Source organism: Gopherus flavomarginatus, chromosome 7 (genome assembly GCF_025201925.1).
Source record: "Gopherus flavomarginatus isolate rGopFla2 chromosome 7, rGopFla2.mat.asm, whole genome shotgun sequence".
Classification (NCBI taxonomy): domain Eukaryota; kingdom Metazoa; phylum Chordata; order Testudines; family Testudinidae; genus Gopherus; species Gopherus flavomarginatus.
Window position 1 is genome coordinate 96,804,225 of NC_066623.1, and position 19,410 is coordinate 96,823,634.

Here is a 19,410-nt window from a genome sequence, read left to right on the forward strand (position 1 = left end):
TCAGCCTTACAGTTGGAACAGTGACACACAAATCCAAACAGTGTAGATATTTTTTTATCGAATGAGCAGTATTTTAATACAGCATCTTAGGTTCTTGTACTGTACCATTCACTGTGGTGGCTGAGATGTGAATTTGCATCTTTGTTTCCTCGCTGGGTTTGCAGTTGTGGTATTTTAAATTTGACCACTATTGAGTCAAGATACGTCACTCCATAAATCTGCAATTGTACGCAGCCTTTCTCTCTTTGTGGGTACTTGTGTAGCCTTTTGTTGTTTCATGTACTCAGTGACGTATGTATTCAGTGGGTTCACTTAACCTTAGTGCCTGGTATTTCTGTATGTAATGGGGTCTCATTTCTTCTTTTTGTTTTTATACCTTTGGTGTGGACACACAACTTGCATCAGACAAAGGGGATGACAGAAATGCCGGGAAGTCCGCTGGAGTCAAATGAGGTACTTGATCCTTTATAGCTGTAATTAGTGATATTTACTGTATATACTTGTTCATTATCCCATTCGTTTATAAGCCAAACCCCCCCCCCCCCCCCCAAAAAAAAAAGATGGTTACGTAAAAATAGCAATAACTGTCTGACCCTTTTATAAGCTGACGCTATATTTCAGGGGTTGGCAAACTTTGGCTCGTGGCCCTTTCGCCTAAGCTACTAGCGGGCCTGGACGTTTTGTTTACCTTGAGCGTTCACAGGCATGGAGCCCCTCAGCTCCCTGTGTCCGCAGTTTGCTGTTCCCAGCCAATGAGAGCGGAGGGGCTCCATACCTGCAGATGCTCCAGGTTAAAAAAAAAAAAGTATTGGAATCATTGAATTGAACATCTATAGAGTTTAAAATCATCAAATTTTGTTGTCGACCCATTTATAAGCCGATCCCCGCTCTTTGATGCATCACTTTCTACCAAAAATATTCAGCTTGTGAACAAGTATGTTTTGATGTGACCTCCTTAATCAGCTAATCAGTAGATGAAAACATTTATATGCAAGGAAATTAATAACAATAGAGCATATAAATATATGATGTATAACTCTTCTGTCCGTGCCTGGTGCCTTGCTGTGTATCATGTATGACGGTTTCATAACTAGAATGTTTACTCCCCACAGAATTGCAACCCTTTGCTTCCTACGGCCTGGTCTACACTACGCATTTAAACCGATTTTAGCAGCGTTAAACCGATTTAACGCTGTACCCGTCCACACTACGAGGCCCTTTATATCAATATAAAGGGCTCTTTATATCGGTTTCTGTACTCCTCCCCGACGAGAGGAGTAGCGCTAAAATCAGTATTACCATATCGGATTAGGGTTAGTGTGGCTGCAAATCGACGGTATTGGCCTCCGGGCGGTATCCCACAGTGCACCACTGTGACCGCGCTGGACAGCAATCTCAGCTCAGATGCAGTGGCCAGGTAAACAGGAAAAGCCCCGCAAAATTTTGATTTTCATTTCCTGTTTGCCCAGCGTGGAGTTCTGATCAGCACGAATGGCAAGGCAGTCTCAAATCCAAAAAGAGCTCCAGCATGGACCGTACGGGAGATACTGAATCTGATCGCTGTATGGGGAAACAAATCTGTTCTATCAGAGCTCCATTACAGAAGACGAAATGCCAAAGCGTTTGAAAAAAAAATCTACAGGCTACACAGTGCTGCGTGACAGGTGTAATGGGAAGCCAGAGACTCAGACAGAGGCTCATGGAGGGAGGGAGGGGGGTACTGAAGACTCCAGCTATCCCACAGTTCACAGCAGTCTCTGAAAAGTATTTGCATTCTTGGCTGAGCTCCCAATGCCTGTAGGGTCAAACACATTGTCCAGCTTGGTTCAGGGAATAGCTCGTCAATTTACTCTCTCCCCCCTCCTCCCACGTGAAAGAAATGGGAAAGAAATCGTTTCTTGACTTTTTTCAATGTCACCCTATGTCTACTGAATGCTGCTGGTAGACGCGATGCTGCAGCAGTGAAGAGCAGTATCCGCTCCTCTCCCATCCCTGGTGGCAGACGTGCAGTAGGACTGGTAACCGTCCTTCTTATCAACCCGTGAGTGCTCTTGGCTGGCTTCAGGTGAGGCTGGCCGGGGGTGCCTGGGTGAAAATAGGAATGACTCTTGGTCATTCCCAGTAGATGGTGCAGAACGGCCAGTGACCATCTTCGTCATAGCAACTGGGGGCTGAGCTTCAATCAGCCCCCTCCCTTTCATGTGAAAAGAAAAGATTCTGTACTGCCTGGACTATCATAGCAGTGGGATGCTGGGCTCCTCTCCCCCACACTGCTTAATGTCCTGCCTGGACTATCATAGCACCAAGAGGCTGCCTCCCCCTCATTTTATGTCACTAAAAACTCAGTGTTTCTTATTCCTGCATTCTTTATTACTTCATGACACAAATGGGGGGGACACTGCCACGGTACCCCAGGAAGGTTAGGGGAGGAGGGAACCAACAGGTGGGGTTGTTGCAGGGTCATCCCCCGTGAATGGCACGTAGCTCATCATTTCTGCGGGATCTGACACAGAGCAGCTGTACTCTCTGATACACTGCTTCTCTAGTACATTTGCCCCATATTCTAGGCAGGACTGACTATTTCTAGAAACCATAAAGGAGGGATTGACTCGGGGAGTCATTCCCAGTTTTGCTTTTGCGCCCCCGGCCAATCTCAGCCAGGGGCGCCCATGATAGCAGCAGACAGCACAGGACAGATAACCGTTATCTCATTGCTAAATTACACTGGCAGCAAACGGTATAGAACGACTGGTAACCATCTCTGCTGTCATGCAAAAGCAAATTAATGCTGCTGTGTAGCGCTGGAGTATCGCCTCTGTCCGCGGCATCCAGTACACATACGGTGACTGTGTGTATAAAAAAAAAAAAAAAAAAAGCTGAACGGGCTCCATGGTTGCTGTGCTATGGCGTTTGCCAGGGCAATCCAGGGAAAAAGGGCGCGAAATAATTGTCTGCCGTTGCTTTCCCAGAGGAAGGAATGACTGACGACATTTACCCAGAACCACCCGCCACAATGATTTTTGCCCCATCAGCCACTGGGCTCTCAACCCAAAATTCTAAGGGGTGAGGGAGACTGCGGGAACTATGGGATAGCTACGGAATAGCTACCTACAGTGCAACGCTCCAGAAATCAACGCTAGCCTCGGACCATGGACGCACACCGCCAAATTAATGTGCTTAGTGTGGCCACGTGCACTTGACTTTATACAATCTGTTTTATAAAACTGGTTCATGTAAAATTGGAATAATCCCGTAGTGTAGACGTGTCCTAAGTGTCTGCTTGTCTGCATCTTTCATAAGTCTCTCTTACTTTTTCATACTATGGCTTATACACAGAAGCCACCTCCCTGAGATAGTCCATAAAGTTATTTTTCACAACCCACCTCAAGACCCACTTCTGCTGTGATGCCTACAGGAAATCATCAGCTGATAATGGTGAGATAGTGCCAGAGAGAATTGCTGATGTTTGTTCATACTTAGAACAGCTTTCAAAATGAAGTGGAAACATTCAGGCTTGGTCTACACTGAGGGTGGGGGGATCGATCTAAGATATGCAACTTCAGCGATGAGAATAGTGTAGCTGAAGTCGGCGTAACTTAGATGGACTTACTTCGCATCCTCATGGCACAGGATCGATGGCCGCCTCTTGCCCTGGTGGAGTTCCAGAATCGACGGGAAGGGTTCGGGGACGCGATAGATCGATCACTACCCGTAGACGTATCCCAAGCCATGCATAAAGTGTGCCAGTGTAGTCATATGTTCTTATTACTATTGCCCTCATTTCCCTCCTGTTTTTTTTCTCTTTTCTTAGTGTGTCTTAAATTAGATTGTAAGTTCTTTTGAGCAGGGACAGTATCTTCATATATGTTTGTATAGAGCCTAGCACAATGAGGCCTTCCTTGATCCTCACGGTGGGGCTTTTATGTGCTACCGCAGTTATCTAAAAATAGATTCACTTTCTGATGTGCTATGCAGCCTCTGGTTGTTCAAGCCTTAATGTGTATTTATTGCAATAATTGAATCATCTCCCCCACCCCACCCCCCCAAAAAAAAACATAGTAGGAAATGATTGATCTGAAGTCGACAAACATTTATTTTAACTTCAGCCAAAAAAGGGGGATTATGTTTTCTTTGAAATTAAATTATTTAATGGTAAGTGATGCTAACTGACAATTGCTATTTATGGTTCTTTATTCTGATAAAATTTGTTTTTGAATAAGCTAACTTTTGATAAAACTCACTCTTCAGGTAGGTGGTTAAGTTTTCAGTTATAGTAAGCACATTTCAGGAAGCCAGCTCAAAAAAGATGCACAGAAATGGCTTTGTAATGTTGATATAGTTTTCTAGACTTCCCACTGGCTTTTTGTTTTTTAATGATTAACTGTATTGGGGTGTGTGTGTGTTATTAACACCCCAAGCCTTACAGACTTGCCAATATACATTTTGGTGCTGGAATTTAGGATTCCTCAACACAATAAATGCTGAATACCTTGAGGGCCAACTAGCTCCAGAGATGACTTCTTTTTTTTGTATGCACTAATATGACACAAGGTTAGGGCTCTTGTGTAATTTTCACTATAGCTTGTGATACCAATTTGTTCTTTCTTTAAGCATGGTATGTTAGCTGCCATTATGGTTGCAGTATATCGTGTAATCTAATCCATTGGCCATTTGGGGCAACGGTATGGTGGGTGAAGCTATAAAAAAATTTTTTTTCTTGGCTTTAGTACAGAGGGATATGCAAATAGAGAAAGTTAAAAAGCAGTCATGTTAAATATGCAAAAGTTATCGACACTGAATGAATAACTATTGAAATATAGAACTAGTAGGAGTCCTGGAAGAGGAAGGAGAGAACAATAGAAAATGAGATTCAGTGTTGCCTTTTTATTGTTTTTAGTGAGAAAGATATGGATGTTAAGTAAAATCTTTCACTTCTGTTTTCAGAAAAGCTAAATCAGCTCTTGTTCCTTTAATGGAATACAAGAAAGATCTAGGAATAGCCCAGTGTGTTCCGTTTAAAGTTCTTTTGGTAAATGTTTCCTTTGCTGTATGCTAGCTTGTATGTTAGTGGAATTTCTGTATTATTCAGACAAAGTTGATCTATTTCTCACAAGGAGAAGAACCTGCCGTTTTTTTGATCTTAGACTGTGAACCTAGCATACGTGTGTACTTGCTTAAAGCTAAGCTCATAGATAAGTGATTGTAGGAGCAGGGCCTTAAATCAGAATATATTTTAAGTAGTGGTGGATGCTTTCATTTTAATTTTAGGCTCATGCTGAAGACTCTGTAATGGATCATCACTTCCGTAAACCAGCAAATGATATTACGTCCCAGCTGGAGATCAATTTTGGAGACCTTGGTCGCCCCGGACGTGGTGGCAGAGGTGGTAGAGGTGGCCGGGGGCGTGGTGGAAGGCCCGGGCGTGGCAGAACTGACAAGGTAAGTTATCTGTTTAGATCCACAAATTATTTTTCCTTTTAACAGTCTCTTTCCCAGCAAATTGGGTTAGTAAACCATAAAGTTTCAGAAATCTCTGCCATTTTTAGAGGTGCCATTATTTTTAACATGAGTAGTTAACCACTGCAACAGTTTACCAAGGGTTGTGGTGAATTTTCCATCACTGGCAATTTTTAAATCAAGATTGGGTGTTTTTCTAAAAGATACTTTCTAGGAATTATTTTTAGGAAGTTCTATGGCCTATGTTGTATGGGAGGCCAGACTATATGATCAGTGGTCCATTCTGGCCTTGGAATCTGATATACATGTATTCTTTTTATAGAGATCATTGTTTTAGTAGTCCATCCGTTTTCCTCCTGTTGGAGTGTAGAAAGAGCCTGTCACAGCTAGGAAACACATAATCAGCACTTTTTAGGTACTTAGATGCTAATTGAGCAGTTTATCCCTGTAAGTTTCAGGGAACCTAGTTTTCTTCTAGAACTTAAGGATGCAACTTGGCAGTGTTTTCATTATTGGCAAAATTGACTCTGAAATGTTAGTGTATCTCTACAGGGATTCTTTCAGGTTTCATTACAGGTTACACGGTGCCTCAGAATGCTTTGTCATCTCTAATTGTCTATATTATCCCTGACACAAAACTCAGTTTATGGTTGCATTTTTTCCATTGACTCAGAAATGTTCCAGAAGATCTAAATATTCCTCTAGAAAAGTATGCAAAGTTAGCAGACTGTAGAAACCAAGTCTTCATGTTTTCACCTAAAATATGAATTATTCCCTCTACCTTTTCTTGTCCTTTGCTGATTTCTGTCATTACTGCTTTAGTAGTTTCTATTTTCCTGGTTTCTGCAACAATTCTCTCACTAGAAAGTGAAAGCACTTAGGGCTTATCTGCATTAGAAGAACTGTACCAGTGTAACCCTAAAGGAGATCACCCCTACTATAGATACAGTATGAGCAAGTAAAGCTGATCATTTAACCAATTTAAGTGCATCTGTGCTAGAGGTTTGCACCTTTAAATTTATTTAGTTGCAGCACTGGTATGATTTTTCAAATGTAGGCCAGCTTGTAGTCGCTCCGTATTCAAAATACCTTGCTCACTTGCACCACTCACAGAAATTTGGTTTTCTTTTCTCTTCTGCATTAGCTCATCTTGGATATTTAGATGTAGTAGTTGGGAAATGAGTCTATAAATGCAATTGAATTGGATTTTCTTTCCTTAGAAGCATTCCCAAAATCCAGATATTTTATGTTCTAACTTGGTACTCCAGCATAACATCTAATTTCTTTGACTGTTTTTGTGATGACATTCTTGAAGACTTTCGTATCTTGCAGCTATTTTGTGTTGACTTTGTGCGTTTCCTTCCAGTTGGTGAAAGAGTTTGACGTGATCCACACACCCAATCAGGTTGGTGATTTACAATGATAGTGTTTTGTTTGTTTTACCTTTGAATTAGGCTAGTCTATTGTGGAGACCATTCGTTTCTGCATGGATTGACTTTTATGGGTTATCTTTTAGTTTTGATGGAATGGAAAAACAGGAGGGCTAGAGACTGGTATAGCAGATCCTTGCCCCACTGATGATCATACTCCCAGCAAATGAGGGTGGGTAGGTGGGTAAAATAGGGGACTGCTTTCTTGCCTCTGTCTTATATTTGGCATTTCTGCCCTTTCTGTTTGTTCTGAAATTCCTTCTTGCTTGCAATTGCAGTTTTGATTTTTGGAACATTGAGTTGAGGTTGAAGCCTCTTCATTCCTAATTGAGTCATTACATCCTTATTCAGATGTAGCGTAGCAACCTTCATAAACGATGGTTGAAGATGTGCTTAAGGGAGTCTTTTTGCTTGGTGTATTTCAACTCTAGTATGTGTTAGCACAGGTTTCCACTTGAACTCAGACTTGAGTTTAACAGAATTCTGTTCCTGAAAAACTAGTCTTTTTTAAATTCTGTGAATTCCCAAGAAACTTATTTTTCCCAGTTCTATTGTATATCTCTGTGTTGGCGTAAATAGTTACAGATTTTAAAGTGACAAAATATTTTTATTTTCATCTATGAATAAAAACTATACAGTCATCAACATTGTTGTGACCCATCCCTTCATGCCATGACAAGCCTTAGAATTTGTGTCAGTATATGGCCACATCACAGGTTGTCACTTTGTTCATGTCTAAAGCTGTACTTCTAATAGAATAGGATCAACCGTGTATGTAAGGTACTTCACGCACAGAGTTGTTTTATACCTTTTGAAAAACACATGGCACTATGAGAGAGATGTACTATAGCTATAGTGAGGTGTGAACATGGTTAATAGATGTCCCAAATGGATAACTGAGTAGTGGAGTAGCAGTAGTAACATGTTAGCGTGAGAGATCTGACAGTACTTAGAATAATTCTCAGTGTGATTTACTGTGGAAAAAATCATAGGAAACTCCAGTAATTTTATTTTGACTATTTTATATACTATGAAAACCCATTGTTTGGCCTTTTAGCCACTTTTCTTAACTTTAAGCTTCCAGCTTGCTAGACACAAGTGTATCATTATGCATAACATTAAAAAAGATGAAAAGTGTAAAGATTAAAATCTTTGTGGTTCTCTAGTTAATTTCTATAATATGTTTTTCTTTCAGTCAAGTACTTCTGCTCCTGATGTAGATGACCCAGAGGCTTTCCCAGCTCTGTCCTAAAGTGGATGTCATAAGCCAACTCTACCCCCTCGCTGGGCCCTCCTCTACGAGGCTTGCATGCTTAAGGATCGTAAACAACTAAGAAACTTAAAAAATGAGACTGTCATTCATGCCATTCACACCTAAAGACTGAATTTTATCTGTTTTGAAAATGAACTTCTCTCGCTACACAGAAGCAACAATATGGTAGTCAGTTTTGTATTTAGAAATGTAATGGTAGCAGGGATGTTTTCATAATTTTTTCAGAGATTATGCATTCTTCATGGATACTTTTTTGTATTGCTGCTTGAAAATATGCATTTCCAAACTTGAAATATAGGTGTGAACAGTGTGTACCAGTTAAAGCTTTCACTTCATTTGTGTTTTTTAATTCGGGATTTTAGACGTTTTCTCCAAACTACAAACTGGTTTTTAAATATTGCACACTATTTCTGTTTCCTTTAATACCTACTTAGCAGATTTTTATCAACCCATGGTCAGTTGGGATACGTAGAATTTAATTTGGCAAATTGTTAGTACCATGTGGAATACTGTTCTGGAATACTTTTTAATTTAGTTTTTAATACTTAATTTCAGACTGGTAAAAACAGTCATTTTTCATCTATCTTTGGTAGTTTGTTGTGTATGCAGAATCTTTATACAAAGTTGATATCAAATACTTGAAAAATAGTCAAAGCACATTGGTTTATAGTCAAATACCTGCATATTGATCCAGCAGTGGTGTGCAGATGATTGGTCTAAAAAGTTTTTTAAAACTATGTTACACCTTTCACTCACCCTTTTTACCTTTTATTCCTTTCTCCTTTCAACAAAACTAGATACTTTATTGGTAAAAGTTGTTTATCCTACTTAATATTATTCTTTGGGAAAGTATCCTCTAGACTGGGGTAGTTCTTTCTGATCTCTACGGGCTGGGAGATGGGAAAGGGAGCATCATCTATTTCTAATGCAGTCTATCCAAATTTCATTTGGACTATGGAATTTTGGCAGTGCAATATGTTCATATAAATACATCACCATCTGATGTATTTACACACTGTTCCATTAGCTGCAATTCTTGTTCTGAAGAGGAAGACAAAGGACACCATCTAGGTCTGGGAGGAGAATATTTGACTCTCAAGTCAGAGAACAAATCCCTTCAAAAGGAGACATCTGTGGTCTGCATGGGATACAAACCAAAAAACCTTTTGCTCTAAATTTTGTTCTGAATTTTTGCTCCATTTCTTCACCCTTTGGTCTCTGATTACTCGCTGACAAATGTTTTTCAGGGGGTAATTGTAAGAAGACCGCTACGGCCTGTAGAAATTCCTTCTAGGTTAATTTAATCCCTGTGAACAGGAACATTACCACTTTCCAAATATGAAAGGACTTGAGAGAATGACTAATAAAACAAAAGATTTCTTAGGTTTTTTTCTTTTGTCTGCAGCATTAGTTAGGAGACTAGAAACCGGTTGCTCATTTTATTTAATGTTTTATTCTTAGAGCAGCTTATAAAATATTTGTAGTTTCTTAACCAGTAGATAGAAAACAAATGGTAATGCCCTATTTTTTTAAAAGCTGTATAAGACAGGCCAAAAATATTGGAAACCTTTGGATATGAAACTTCTGCTATTTAGCTGGCCTGCTTTATCTAAACTACTTTCTATCCAAAAAACCCCAATACACACTTGTGCTGATTTAAACAAATGTTAATACCATTGGATTAGACTCTTGTAGTGCACTCACTTATCAGTTTAAAATAGTTGGCTCTGTGAAGGAGTACATTTTTCCAAACAGCGGATAGTAACATTTTTTTTGTTTCTGGATCAGACACTAAACATGTTTTACACAGGTGCTTAGCATTGGGGTATTCCAGTTCCTGGCACCAAGAGGTAAATCTTCATTAATTACTTTTGCTTTCTTCGTGATTGCACATTCCACACCATGGAATGTGTTGAAGGTTATAGTGGCATCTGTCAATTAGGAATACAACTGATAATACAACTGTGCAAATTGCTTGATTTCCAGAATCACCTTAATTGAAAAGCTTTTGCTGCAATAGAACCCCTTCCACCCAAACTATATATTTGTGCTCTCCACCATGAATCTTAACTCTTTATCCAGACTACTCCTGTGCCAGTCGAGCATTTTGAGCCTTGCTACCCTGACATTGTCACAGAAGTTGTCTGCCTCTTTGCATATCAGAGTATAGAGCAATACCTTGAATAACATGTCAGATAGAATACATCTTTTAAAGACAGCCTGTACATAAAGTTGGTCCATCTGCTGTTCTGATAGATGTAAATTTGCCTCTTTTAGTCCATTTATGTCAAGAACTAAAACTGTGAAGTTATCTTTCTCTAATATTAGTGGGTGTTAACTGAGGTAAAGATTTGTTTTCATGCTCTTTTTAAAATGTCCTGAAAACAGACATAAGAATCCATTTAGGTTCAGACGTCTCTTCTAGTTTCTGTCCCAAGTATTCTAAATCTTATGGTGGTAGTGCCCTGGCATATCCATTGCCAGCAATGGACCTTGCTTTGGGTAAATGTCTCCCTCCATTGAGTAGTTCCAATATTTGCTATTGATGAGCTTCTCTTCAGTAACTTGTCTTCTCCTCTTGCTTGCTCATCATGCTGCCATGCTATGACCAGAGCTTGTTCGTATTTAAAAAATCTGGGTCAGAACAGAAAAGTTCACTCAACGTTTGTGGAGGGAAATGGACAGAATCACAATACAAATTGGCTTGTGATTGTACTAATTCAAAGACTTGAGCATGAAAGTTCATCTTTTAACCTGAATACCATTGATCCTGGTAGAAAATATTAAGATTGATAGATAAATACAAGTGTTGGCCTCATGGAAAAGGGCATAAACTATTTTAAGGAAAATTAAACAAGGATAAAAAGCCTTTTTTTTTTGTGGATATGGTGTCTGCACCTGTTACTTTCAAAGAGAAGAGATTACTGTCATTTGACCCAGTGCCTTTTGCCCAATGACATTGATTTGTATATCCACGTCCCTTAATAAATGCAGTACATATGCATAGGACTGACACTTCCAAGCATTTTCTGATTATAGAGATAATGTCAACCTCATTTAGCCTCATATCCCTCCCACATCTACATTTATTTACACTTGAAAACTTGCTAGTTGTAAAGTTAAAGGCTACCACTTTTGCGTGACGTGATAATACACAATGCAAGTCTGCATAATGCTCTACAAGAGCACTAATGGATGCACAGATTCCCGCTAATGTCTTATTATGATCCTGTTACACTGATCCATACGCCAAGGTAGCTGTGTTGGCTTCTGCAATAAAAACAGCAAAGTAACAGTCTTGCTAGTGAAATAAAGAAAAGTTGGGGAAAGAAATGTTTTATTCTCACAAGCATTTATACAGACTATCCAGTTTAAGTACCTTACCTCTGGGTCTGAATGTGGATTTTATGATTGATGCCAATCAATTTTTCAAGCTTGAAACCAGGCTTTTAAGCAAGTTTCACATTGAAACTGACTACTGGGTCAACAGACTTCATAGAGCTTAAATTCTATAATAGCAAAGAATGTATTAACTGCTTAATTACAGTTATTGATGCTGGACTTCTAGAATCAGCTAGCTGTACATGAAGTGATGGCAGCATTATGTAAAGCTTATGTGGTTGAGTGCTGGGAGAATGTCAAATAAAATAGCTGTTTTTAGACTCCCATTCTCAAAATGATTTATAATACAGGCATCTAATCTGGTTGGGGGAAGATGCCATAAGGTATTTACCCTTAGGTACTATTTTTTCTTTGACATGCCTTACCAGAATCATCTCCCAAAGTTATTAACAGATGAAATATGCAGCTCTTGAAAAGGGAGAGATCTTGGATGTCATAGCTAAATACTTTGTTTTCCCTGACTGTTAAGTCTAATGATAAACTATTGGACCCACAGAACTGAAGACCTTTGCATGTACTCGAGGCTGTGTTTTGCTGATAGTAGTTGTCAAGCAATAAGCTTCTGGGACCTGAAAATGAAGCAGATAGGGTAAAAAGCTGGTAGTATTTCCTTAGGGAGAAAAAGTGGTGTTTCTGTTTTGCAGACCACTTTCATTAGAAAGGGGCCCTGTGTAAAGCTAGGACAAAATTCCAATGTCTGCAAGGCTGCCTGAAGCCCATGTGGCATGATGATTTAAATCATCTTTGTTCAGAGGTGAACTTTCAGTTCCATTGTAAAGATTGCTGTTCCTTCAGACCAAATCTGTGTCATCATGGCTTAAAGCTATTTTCATTTTGCCTTCAGCAGTCTATACATTTTGTGTAGAATACAAGAGCAGTGATTTCTGTTCTTGTCACTAGTGAAGTAGTTGCAGTGCGCACTGCTCGTAACTGGCCATCTGCTCTGAGGCCTGGAACTATTAGAGCTTTTCCAGGGTGAGATGTATTGGCAGTCAGAAGAGGCTTGCAGAACACCACATGCCTGCACTACTAGGTTTAGCCTAAGGACAAAAAAGTGGCAGTCGCACTTTGACTTGCTGTAGCCTCATAGGCCCCACTGACTCATGAGAAGTCAGTGCTCTCTATCAACGTTCCCACTCACTGCTGGCTGGAAATTCAGTGGAAACTGCAGGTGTTCAGCATCTATGACATGCATTTTAGACACAAGAATGAGGATTCTGGCTTCAAATTTGAGGCTTTTAGTCTACCAGGGTTTCAGGCAGCCAGGTCATTGTATGACTACTTTGATCTTTGAATAGAAGCTTTGTTTGCTGGCCGCTGTGCTTTTGAGCTGAAAAACTATTGTGCTATGTGGCCTCATATATACTTGTCTTTTAATGTATTTAGCAGTGACTAAGTTTTTTGGTTTTTTTTTTTTTTCATTTTTTTCAGTTCTGCTGCAAACAGTACTGGCCATATACCTGTTATGCATGTGTGAACAGATTAAAATGAAATAAGGTCATTCTTTATTGGATATAATGACATAAAACTACTTCTGTTTCTGAGAATTTGCACGAAATTGCATAAACATTTGAAATAAGTTTGGCCATTAGTCTTGGACAGGGCCACCCTGCTGGTTAATAGTGCCAAGTGTGGGTGGCCTTACTCTTGCCAACGTTAGCACTCTTACGTTCATAAACGCTGAATTTTCCCAGTGTTTAATGGTGGGGAGAGTATACAAGTGACATGGGATTGGTCATAGTCTGTTGCAGTTGAGTTAAATTAACATGTGATCAGTATATTAAGCAGCCTTTAAGATGCGCACTTCGGAGAGGTCACATTGCCTGTTGTAATTTGCTCTTTATACAGAACACTGAATAAAACTGACTTGCCTGTTCTCTCTCTGATCACAAGGCAACAGTTGCCCAGTTTTTAAAGTCAAATTGATTAAATCCAAAATGAAATACTGGAATTACAAGATAAAATGGCAATGAGAAACTTGCATTGCTGCATAGAAGATTAAGAAAGTTAAGGAGAAAAGAGGCTGAATTGTCCATTGCTGGTGGTAGTACAAGATAAACATGCAGTTTCTGTCTCTGTCCCCTTCAAGGCCCTTCGTCCTAATATCACCACAAATCACCATCTTTTTGTTCTGTGTTTGTATATTAGAATAGGGTCCTGGTCCATGACCTGGTTTCCTAGGTGATAATACAAATGTTTCAGAGTTCAAATAGTTTTATGTTGTACTCAGAGAAAATATGCTTCATCAGTGGCAGCACAAAGGTGATGGTGATATTCTCCCTCATTGCAAATTTTTGTGAAACTTCACTGAGCCAGCAAGTTCTTTGGGAATGAAACAACCAATGTATTGCTGCCTTTGTTTTCAGTTGCTCTGACTGCCTCCACCCTTCGCTATAGTTTGTCCATCCTAACTGCAACAATAAAATGAATATTGAAAGTGATCCTAGTGATCTTAAAACACTTGCTTATCAAGACTCCCAGGATCAAATGGATTGGGGTGTGGGGAGGATCCAGGTTCCTCCCACTGATATCTGGGGATTAGAGGGAATATTCTGATCACTGCTCATGGATTTGGGGCATAAATACCTTGCATGTCCGTGGGAGTACACACCCCCAAACACAAGCGGTGGGCTATTAGTAATTATGTAGCTACATATTGTCATAGGTGGGGAAGCTTGCTTTCTGCCATTCCTTCATCTGTATATTGTGGATAATTTCTACAACATGTTTTATGGCAATTAGAGTGAAGTGTTTTGACAATAAGGGTTAGTAGCATCTGCCATCATGGGAGCACAATACACTTTATAGTATGATAAATAGCCTTAGAGTAGAAATAACATTCCAATTGTACCATGCAGAAATGCTAAGGGGCTTGGTTAAGGTGACAGTGAGTTGGGTATAGAACTTGTCTCCTAACTCCTGGTACTGGGCTTTATATTAAGTTAGAAACTTTGTGAAGCCCTTGACACACAGAATTCATGTCCAGTTGTGTAGTTCCTCTGCTAAGGTTTGTGATTGCCTGATCTTTTGTATTGGAGTGGTGGTGGAGCCATTGTGACGATTTCCCCAGCAATAAAGCACATCACTTTAATTTCCAAATTAAAAAGCAGACTGGAAGAGTTGTTTAAAACTGCCCTGTCCCCATTTTTCATTGCAGAGCAGCCTAAAATATGCATAGGAAAGACTTCTAACCCTTGTATGATTTGAGTGGCTTTGAACTTTTTGCTGATGGCCATTATCTGTTAAGTAAGATATAAAATAAGGCTCCTTTTTTTGGTGTGTATTCCACACTATTCCAATGTGCCTTTTTGTGGTAGTTATTTTGCTGAAAAGTTTCTGGAACTTCTAATTGTGCGTAATCCATTTTCCTGTTCCCAGATTTCCTTCCAGCTCTGAAAAATTGCCTCTCCAAATGACGTAGAACCCTACCTCTTAAAGGCCAGCAGACTCTGGATCTCCCGAATGTTAGTTCAAGCCCGAATTAGGTGTAGAAAGGAGACAATGAGGACAAGGTTACTTATTTTTGCTTCAGTTGCAATTGGCAGATGTTCAAAAATAGACTTTAGAGCTGCTAGACAAGCTTTGTGGTATATTGGATTGAGTTGTCATTCATTGATCAGATATTAAAACCTTAGGTCAAATGTCTTTTAAAAGTGATTTGTAATCTTCTACCTATAAAGGACCTTTCAACAGTGGGGGAAGAATAAATTACCAATTCTAATTTTGAAGTTCAGTGACATTGCAGAGTAGCAGAAATGTGTAGCACTGAAATAGTAATGTTTGAGAAGAGACTGGTTACTTGTGATCAGACTGTTGTACAATTTAGAGATGGAAAACATCAGCTGGAATTTTTCAGGCCACCCACTGTAAAGGTAGGTTATAGATAGGATAAAATATTAAATGGATTTAAAAGTTTATTAGAGAATATTTAAATAAAGATGATACAAAGAGTTCAAAGTGTCAGTTGTTGGTCATTGGGGGCAACATACAGAGTATAGGGGGATGCTGGTATTTGGGAATTGGTTAGCACATAACATATACAGTCTGTAAGGTCCCCCAATGCGGGGTGTATGGTGGGTGGGATCAAGAAGCAGTAAGGAAGCAGTGAAGGTACATCGCTCATACAGTGGGTTATAGGCAGTCATGGGTATAAGTAAGTGGGCCGGGTAATGGGGACAGGATGACCCTCACATGGTGGAATCTAGTGCAGTGGGTTTAGGGCTTAGGGGATGTGGTTCAGTAGGGGGGGGTTTATAGGCCTCCTCTTCCCCCGTGGGTGCACAGAGCCACGCCGGCTCATTCTTGGTATTGGCAGTGGCCGGTGATGTGCTCTGTGTAAATGTCCCTAGACCACCGGATAGTGTCCGAGACCATCAAGCGTCTCATGAGCCGTGCATAGCGACGGCCCACCCCACAGGCCCTAAGTACTCGTTCATTACAGGGGTCCCAGGCACCCAGCGCCCCGACGATCAGGGCGTCGGTGTAAACCTCGTAGCCCTTTACCCGCAGGATGTCAGCCAAGGGGGCATATTTTTCAAGTTTGCGGGCTCGGGCTTCACGGAGGGCCGGGGTCCTGTTCTCAAACGGGATCGTCACATCGACGAGGATGATCCTTTTCCGTTCCTCGTCCGTGACGACGATGTCCGGGCGCAGCAGGCTGTCGGTGTCGGGGATGGTGCGATTGACTGCAATCTCACCCAGGTGTGGGGCAATGGCCTTCACCAGCCAGTCCTGGACAGCGTTGTGGCGCAGCTGCCAGGCTCTGGCGTGGGGTTTGCAGCTGCACAGGACGTGGGGCAAGGTCTCCAGGGCGTATCCGCACTTCCTGCAGCGCTTGTCTCGGTTCCCGTGGTGGACGGCTCCGTTGAGCGGGATGCAGTTCAGGCGGGCGCGGTGTATGAACCGTCAGTCGGCGAAACGGGTGAAGCTGCCCGCAGGGAGAAAGTGATTGCTGGAGTCCCACTTGCTGGTCACCTCAAAGGCCTTGCCCTGGTCGGGTTTTTTTCCTCAGGGTGTCCACGTAGAGCGCGTGGACAGCGGCCTTCAGTGATTTCTCCAGCACACCTCTGGCTCCGGGGCTGACGATGGTGTTGCCCTTCGTCTCGATCCGCGGCACCAGGACTCCCAGCTCCTGCCGTTCCTCGCTCCATACCCAGCGGCAGCCCAGCCGTTTTCCCAGCCGGCGCGTGGCGTTTTGGGCGCGGGACCACAGCGAGGCAATGTCGCCCCCATCCCGGGCGAATTCGCCATCCAGGGAGCCGCTCAGGAAAGTGGCTACATCTGGGCCGGACGGAGGCCTGCCAATTCGCTTCTCGATGACGGTGCGTAGGGCGGCCGCTGCGACGTTCTTTACCGTGGCGTCTGGGCACGTCAGGAGGCGGAAGGCGTGTGTGACGACTGCGATGTCGCAGAGGTTGCCCATGCGGGGGACGTTGGCACCACCGTGCCTGTGGGCAATGTATATGAGCTCGTTGCTGGCTCTCTGGGGCAGGGACAGCCACTGCTTAACCAGCTGCCGGATGGTGTTGTCCGCCTTGTTGAGGGGCACCTTTGCCACGGCGGAACCTCTCAAGACGAAGGCGATGCGGGGGATCAGGAAAGTGTTGAGGGCGTTGATCTTCTGCCACGGCGCCAGCAGGGATGCGTCGATCTTGGCAGTGTCCCGTAGGATCTCCCGGATGTTGTCCTCAGGGGTCTGTCGAACGCGGACGCCCGTCGGCGTGCCGAGGTGTTGGTACGCCTGCCCTTCTGCCAGGGGAACGACGGACTCTCCCTGGATCTGGAAGTCCGTCGTCTGCACCGAGTCTCTCTTGCTCCCGTCGACGTGGAGGGATGCGCACTTCTTGGCGTTAAAGCGGAGATCTGTCCAGTCAGCGGCTCTCCCGATGGTATTGAGCATGTTCTGGAGCCTCTCGGGGTCGTCCGCGATCAGGACCAGGTCATCCGCATAGGCCAAGACGCTCACCCTTTCACCGTGCAGGTCGAAGCCGTCAGCGCGGTCTGAGATCGCCCGCAGGAGAGGCTCCATGGCCAGGTTGAAGATGATTGGGCTGAGGGGGCAGCCCTGCTTCACGCCGCTGTGGATAGGGATCTCGGCAGTTTCTCCTTCTACCGAACGGATGGTGGTGCTGCAGTCCTCGTAGAGTTCCCGGATCAGGCGTAGAAAGGTCTCCGGCATCCCGAACTCCCGTAGCATGCTGAAGATGTGGTGGAGGGGGATGGACCCGAAGGCATTGGATAGGTCGAGCCACGCTATCGCGCACTGCTTCCGTGCCCTCTTGGTCATCTGGAGAATGGTCTGGAGCAGGAAGTTGTGCTCGTAGCACCCCTCCGACGGCATGAAGCCCTTCTGGGCTGGGCTGATGGCTCCCCCGGCCGTTGCCCACTCCGTGATCCTGGCTGTCAGGCAGCTGGCGTACAGTTTGTACATCGTGGAACAGAGGGAGATGGGTCTCCAGTTGCTGGGGTTGTCTCGTTCGCCCTTTTTGTGAATCAGGACAGTCATAGCCTTCTTCCAGGAGGTGGGAGACCTGCCAAAGCGCCGGCACGGGTTAAAGATGCCAGTGAGCACGAGGCAGCCAGGGTCTCGCTTCCTGAGCAGGCTGTAGGGGATGCCGTCCTTTCCGGGCGCGGTGTTCTTTGTTCTGGAAAGCCTGGCTGTCACCTCTTTGGGCGTGAAGTCGGCCTCTAGGTCGCCTGTATTGGTGATGTGGGGCAGGGGGTGGAGGCACTCCGGGCGCTGCGCGTTGTTTCTGGGTTTGCCACCAAACACTCCAAGGATGTAGCTGTAGAGGCGCTCGGGCGGGATCGTGCAGTAAGACGGGGGGCCATCGAGGACCTCTCTTACAGCCTTGAGGCGGTTCATTCTGTATAGCTTCTGGATCTTGGAGGCTGCTGCCAGGTCGTAACGACGGTTGGTGTTCCTTCTTCTAGCTCCTCTGAAGGTGGTGGCCTGGTTCGGGACGGGCTGTCTGAAGGCAGGCCGGGTGGTCGCTTGGTTTGCTGCCCTCTTTGAAGCAGCCTCTTCAGATAGCTCGCAGGTGAGCCTCTCAAGGAGCAAGTCAAAGTCCTCGAAGGAAGCTGCCGCTTGGAGCTCCTCGATCCAGGCGGCCTGCCAAGATGTGGCTGGCCTATCTTTCGATCGCTGTTGCTCGAGTTCTTCGACCGGTGTGGGCAGTGGGTTTGCTGCGTGATCGACGGGTTGCCTCACTTGCAGCTCAGGGTGCCTTTCGGTTGGTTCCTGAGGCAGAGTCACCGGTGGGTTAGCACCGTTGTTGATTGCTGGTGGGACTTGGTTTGGGTTGGTGGGTGTGGAGGTGGCGCCTGGTCTTTCGTGCGCAGTTGTCATCTGGTGGGTATCTGTGGGAGCACGTGACCTTCTGGTGGCAGGGATCGGCCTGGCATATTTTGGGGCCGTGTCGGTCCGTCCGATGATGGGGGACTGGTGGTGCGGTCTGGTTGTGGTGGTGGGTCTTGCAACAGTAACAGTATGCGGAGCAGTCTGGAGAGTGGTTCCTGTTCCCCCAGTGGGCGTGGCTTGTAGTGCGGGTGGGGGAATTGTGTCGGCTCCCCTTGTGGCTGGTGTTCGTGGGGCGGTCCGAGGGCCAGCGGTGGTGTCTCCAGGGGCAGATTTTTGGGCTGCCACGAGTGGTGGAGCACTGACCCTTCTTGAGGTGGGGTCGCGCTGGTTGGGCCTCGAGGAAGTACTGAGATGCCTCAGTTCGGAAAGCTTCCGAGTGACCTGCGAGGATGTGACAGGACCCTTGCTGGCAGGGGCTTGGCTGCCGTCCTATGCCTGATGTTAACCAAAAGGCCAAGGAGCAATTGTTGAGGTAGTCAGGTTGGTCA

The 19,410-nt window shown here is 43.7% G+C and overlaps 1 protein-coding gene across 3 annotated transcripts in view; it reads left to right on the forward strand.

Moving 5' to 3' along the window:
* Positions 1 to 11,040, forward strand: part of SERBP1 (SERPINE1 mRNA binding protein 1) — a 29,494-nt gene extending 18,454 nt beyond the window's left edge. For 2 of the 3 annotated variants that reach the window (XM_050963541.1, XM_050963542.1), the window contains exons 7-10: positions 406 to 453; positions 5,269 to 5,439; positions 6,824 to 6,862; positions 8,083 to 11,040. In XM_050963541.1, coding sequence (XP_050819498.1) covers positions 406 to 453; positions 5,269 to 5,439; positions 6,824 to 6,862; positions 8,083 to 8,139 — 315 coding nt within the window. In that variant the 3' untranslated portion in view covers positions 8,140 to 11,040. Of the gene's footprint in view, positions 1 to 405; positions 454 to 1,112; positions 1,211 to 5,268; positions 5,440 to 6,823; positions 6,863 to 8,082 lie in introns of those variants that run through there. The other variant, XM_050963543.1, reaches the window with a different exon arrangement.
* The last annotated feature ends 8,370 nt before the right edge of the window (positions 11,041 to 19,410 follow it).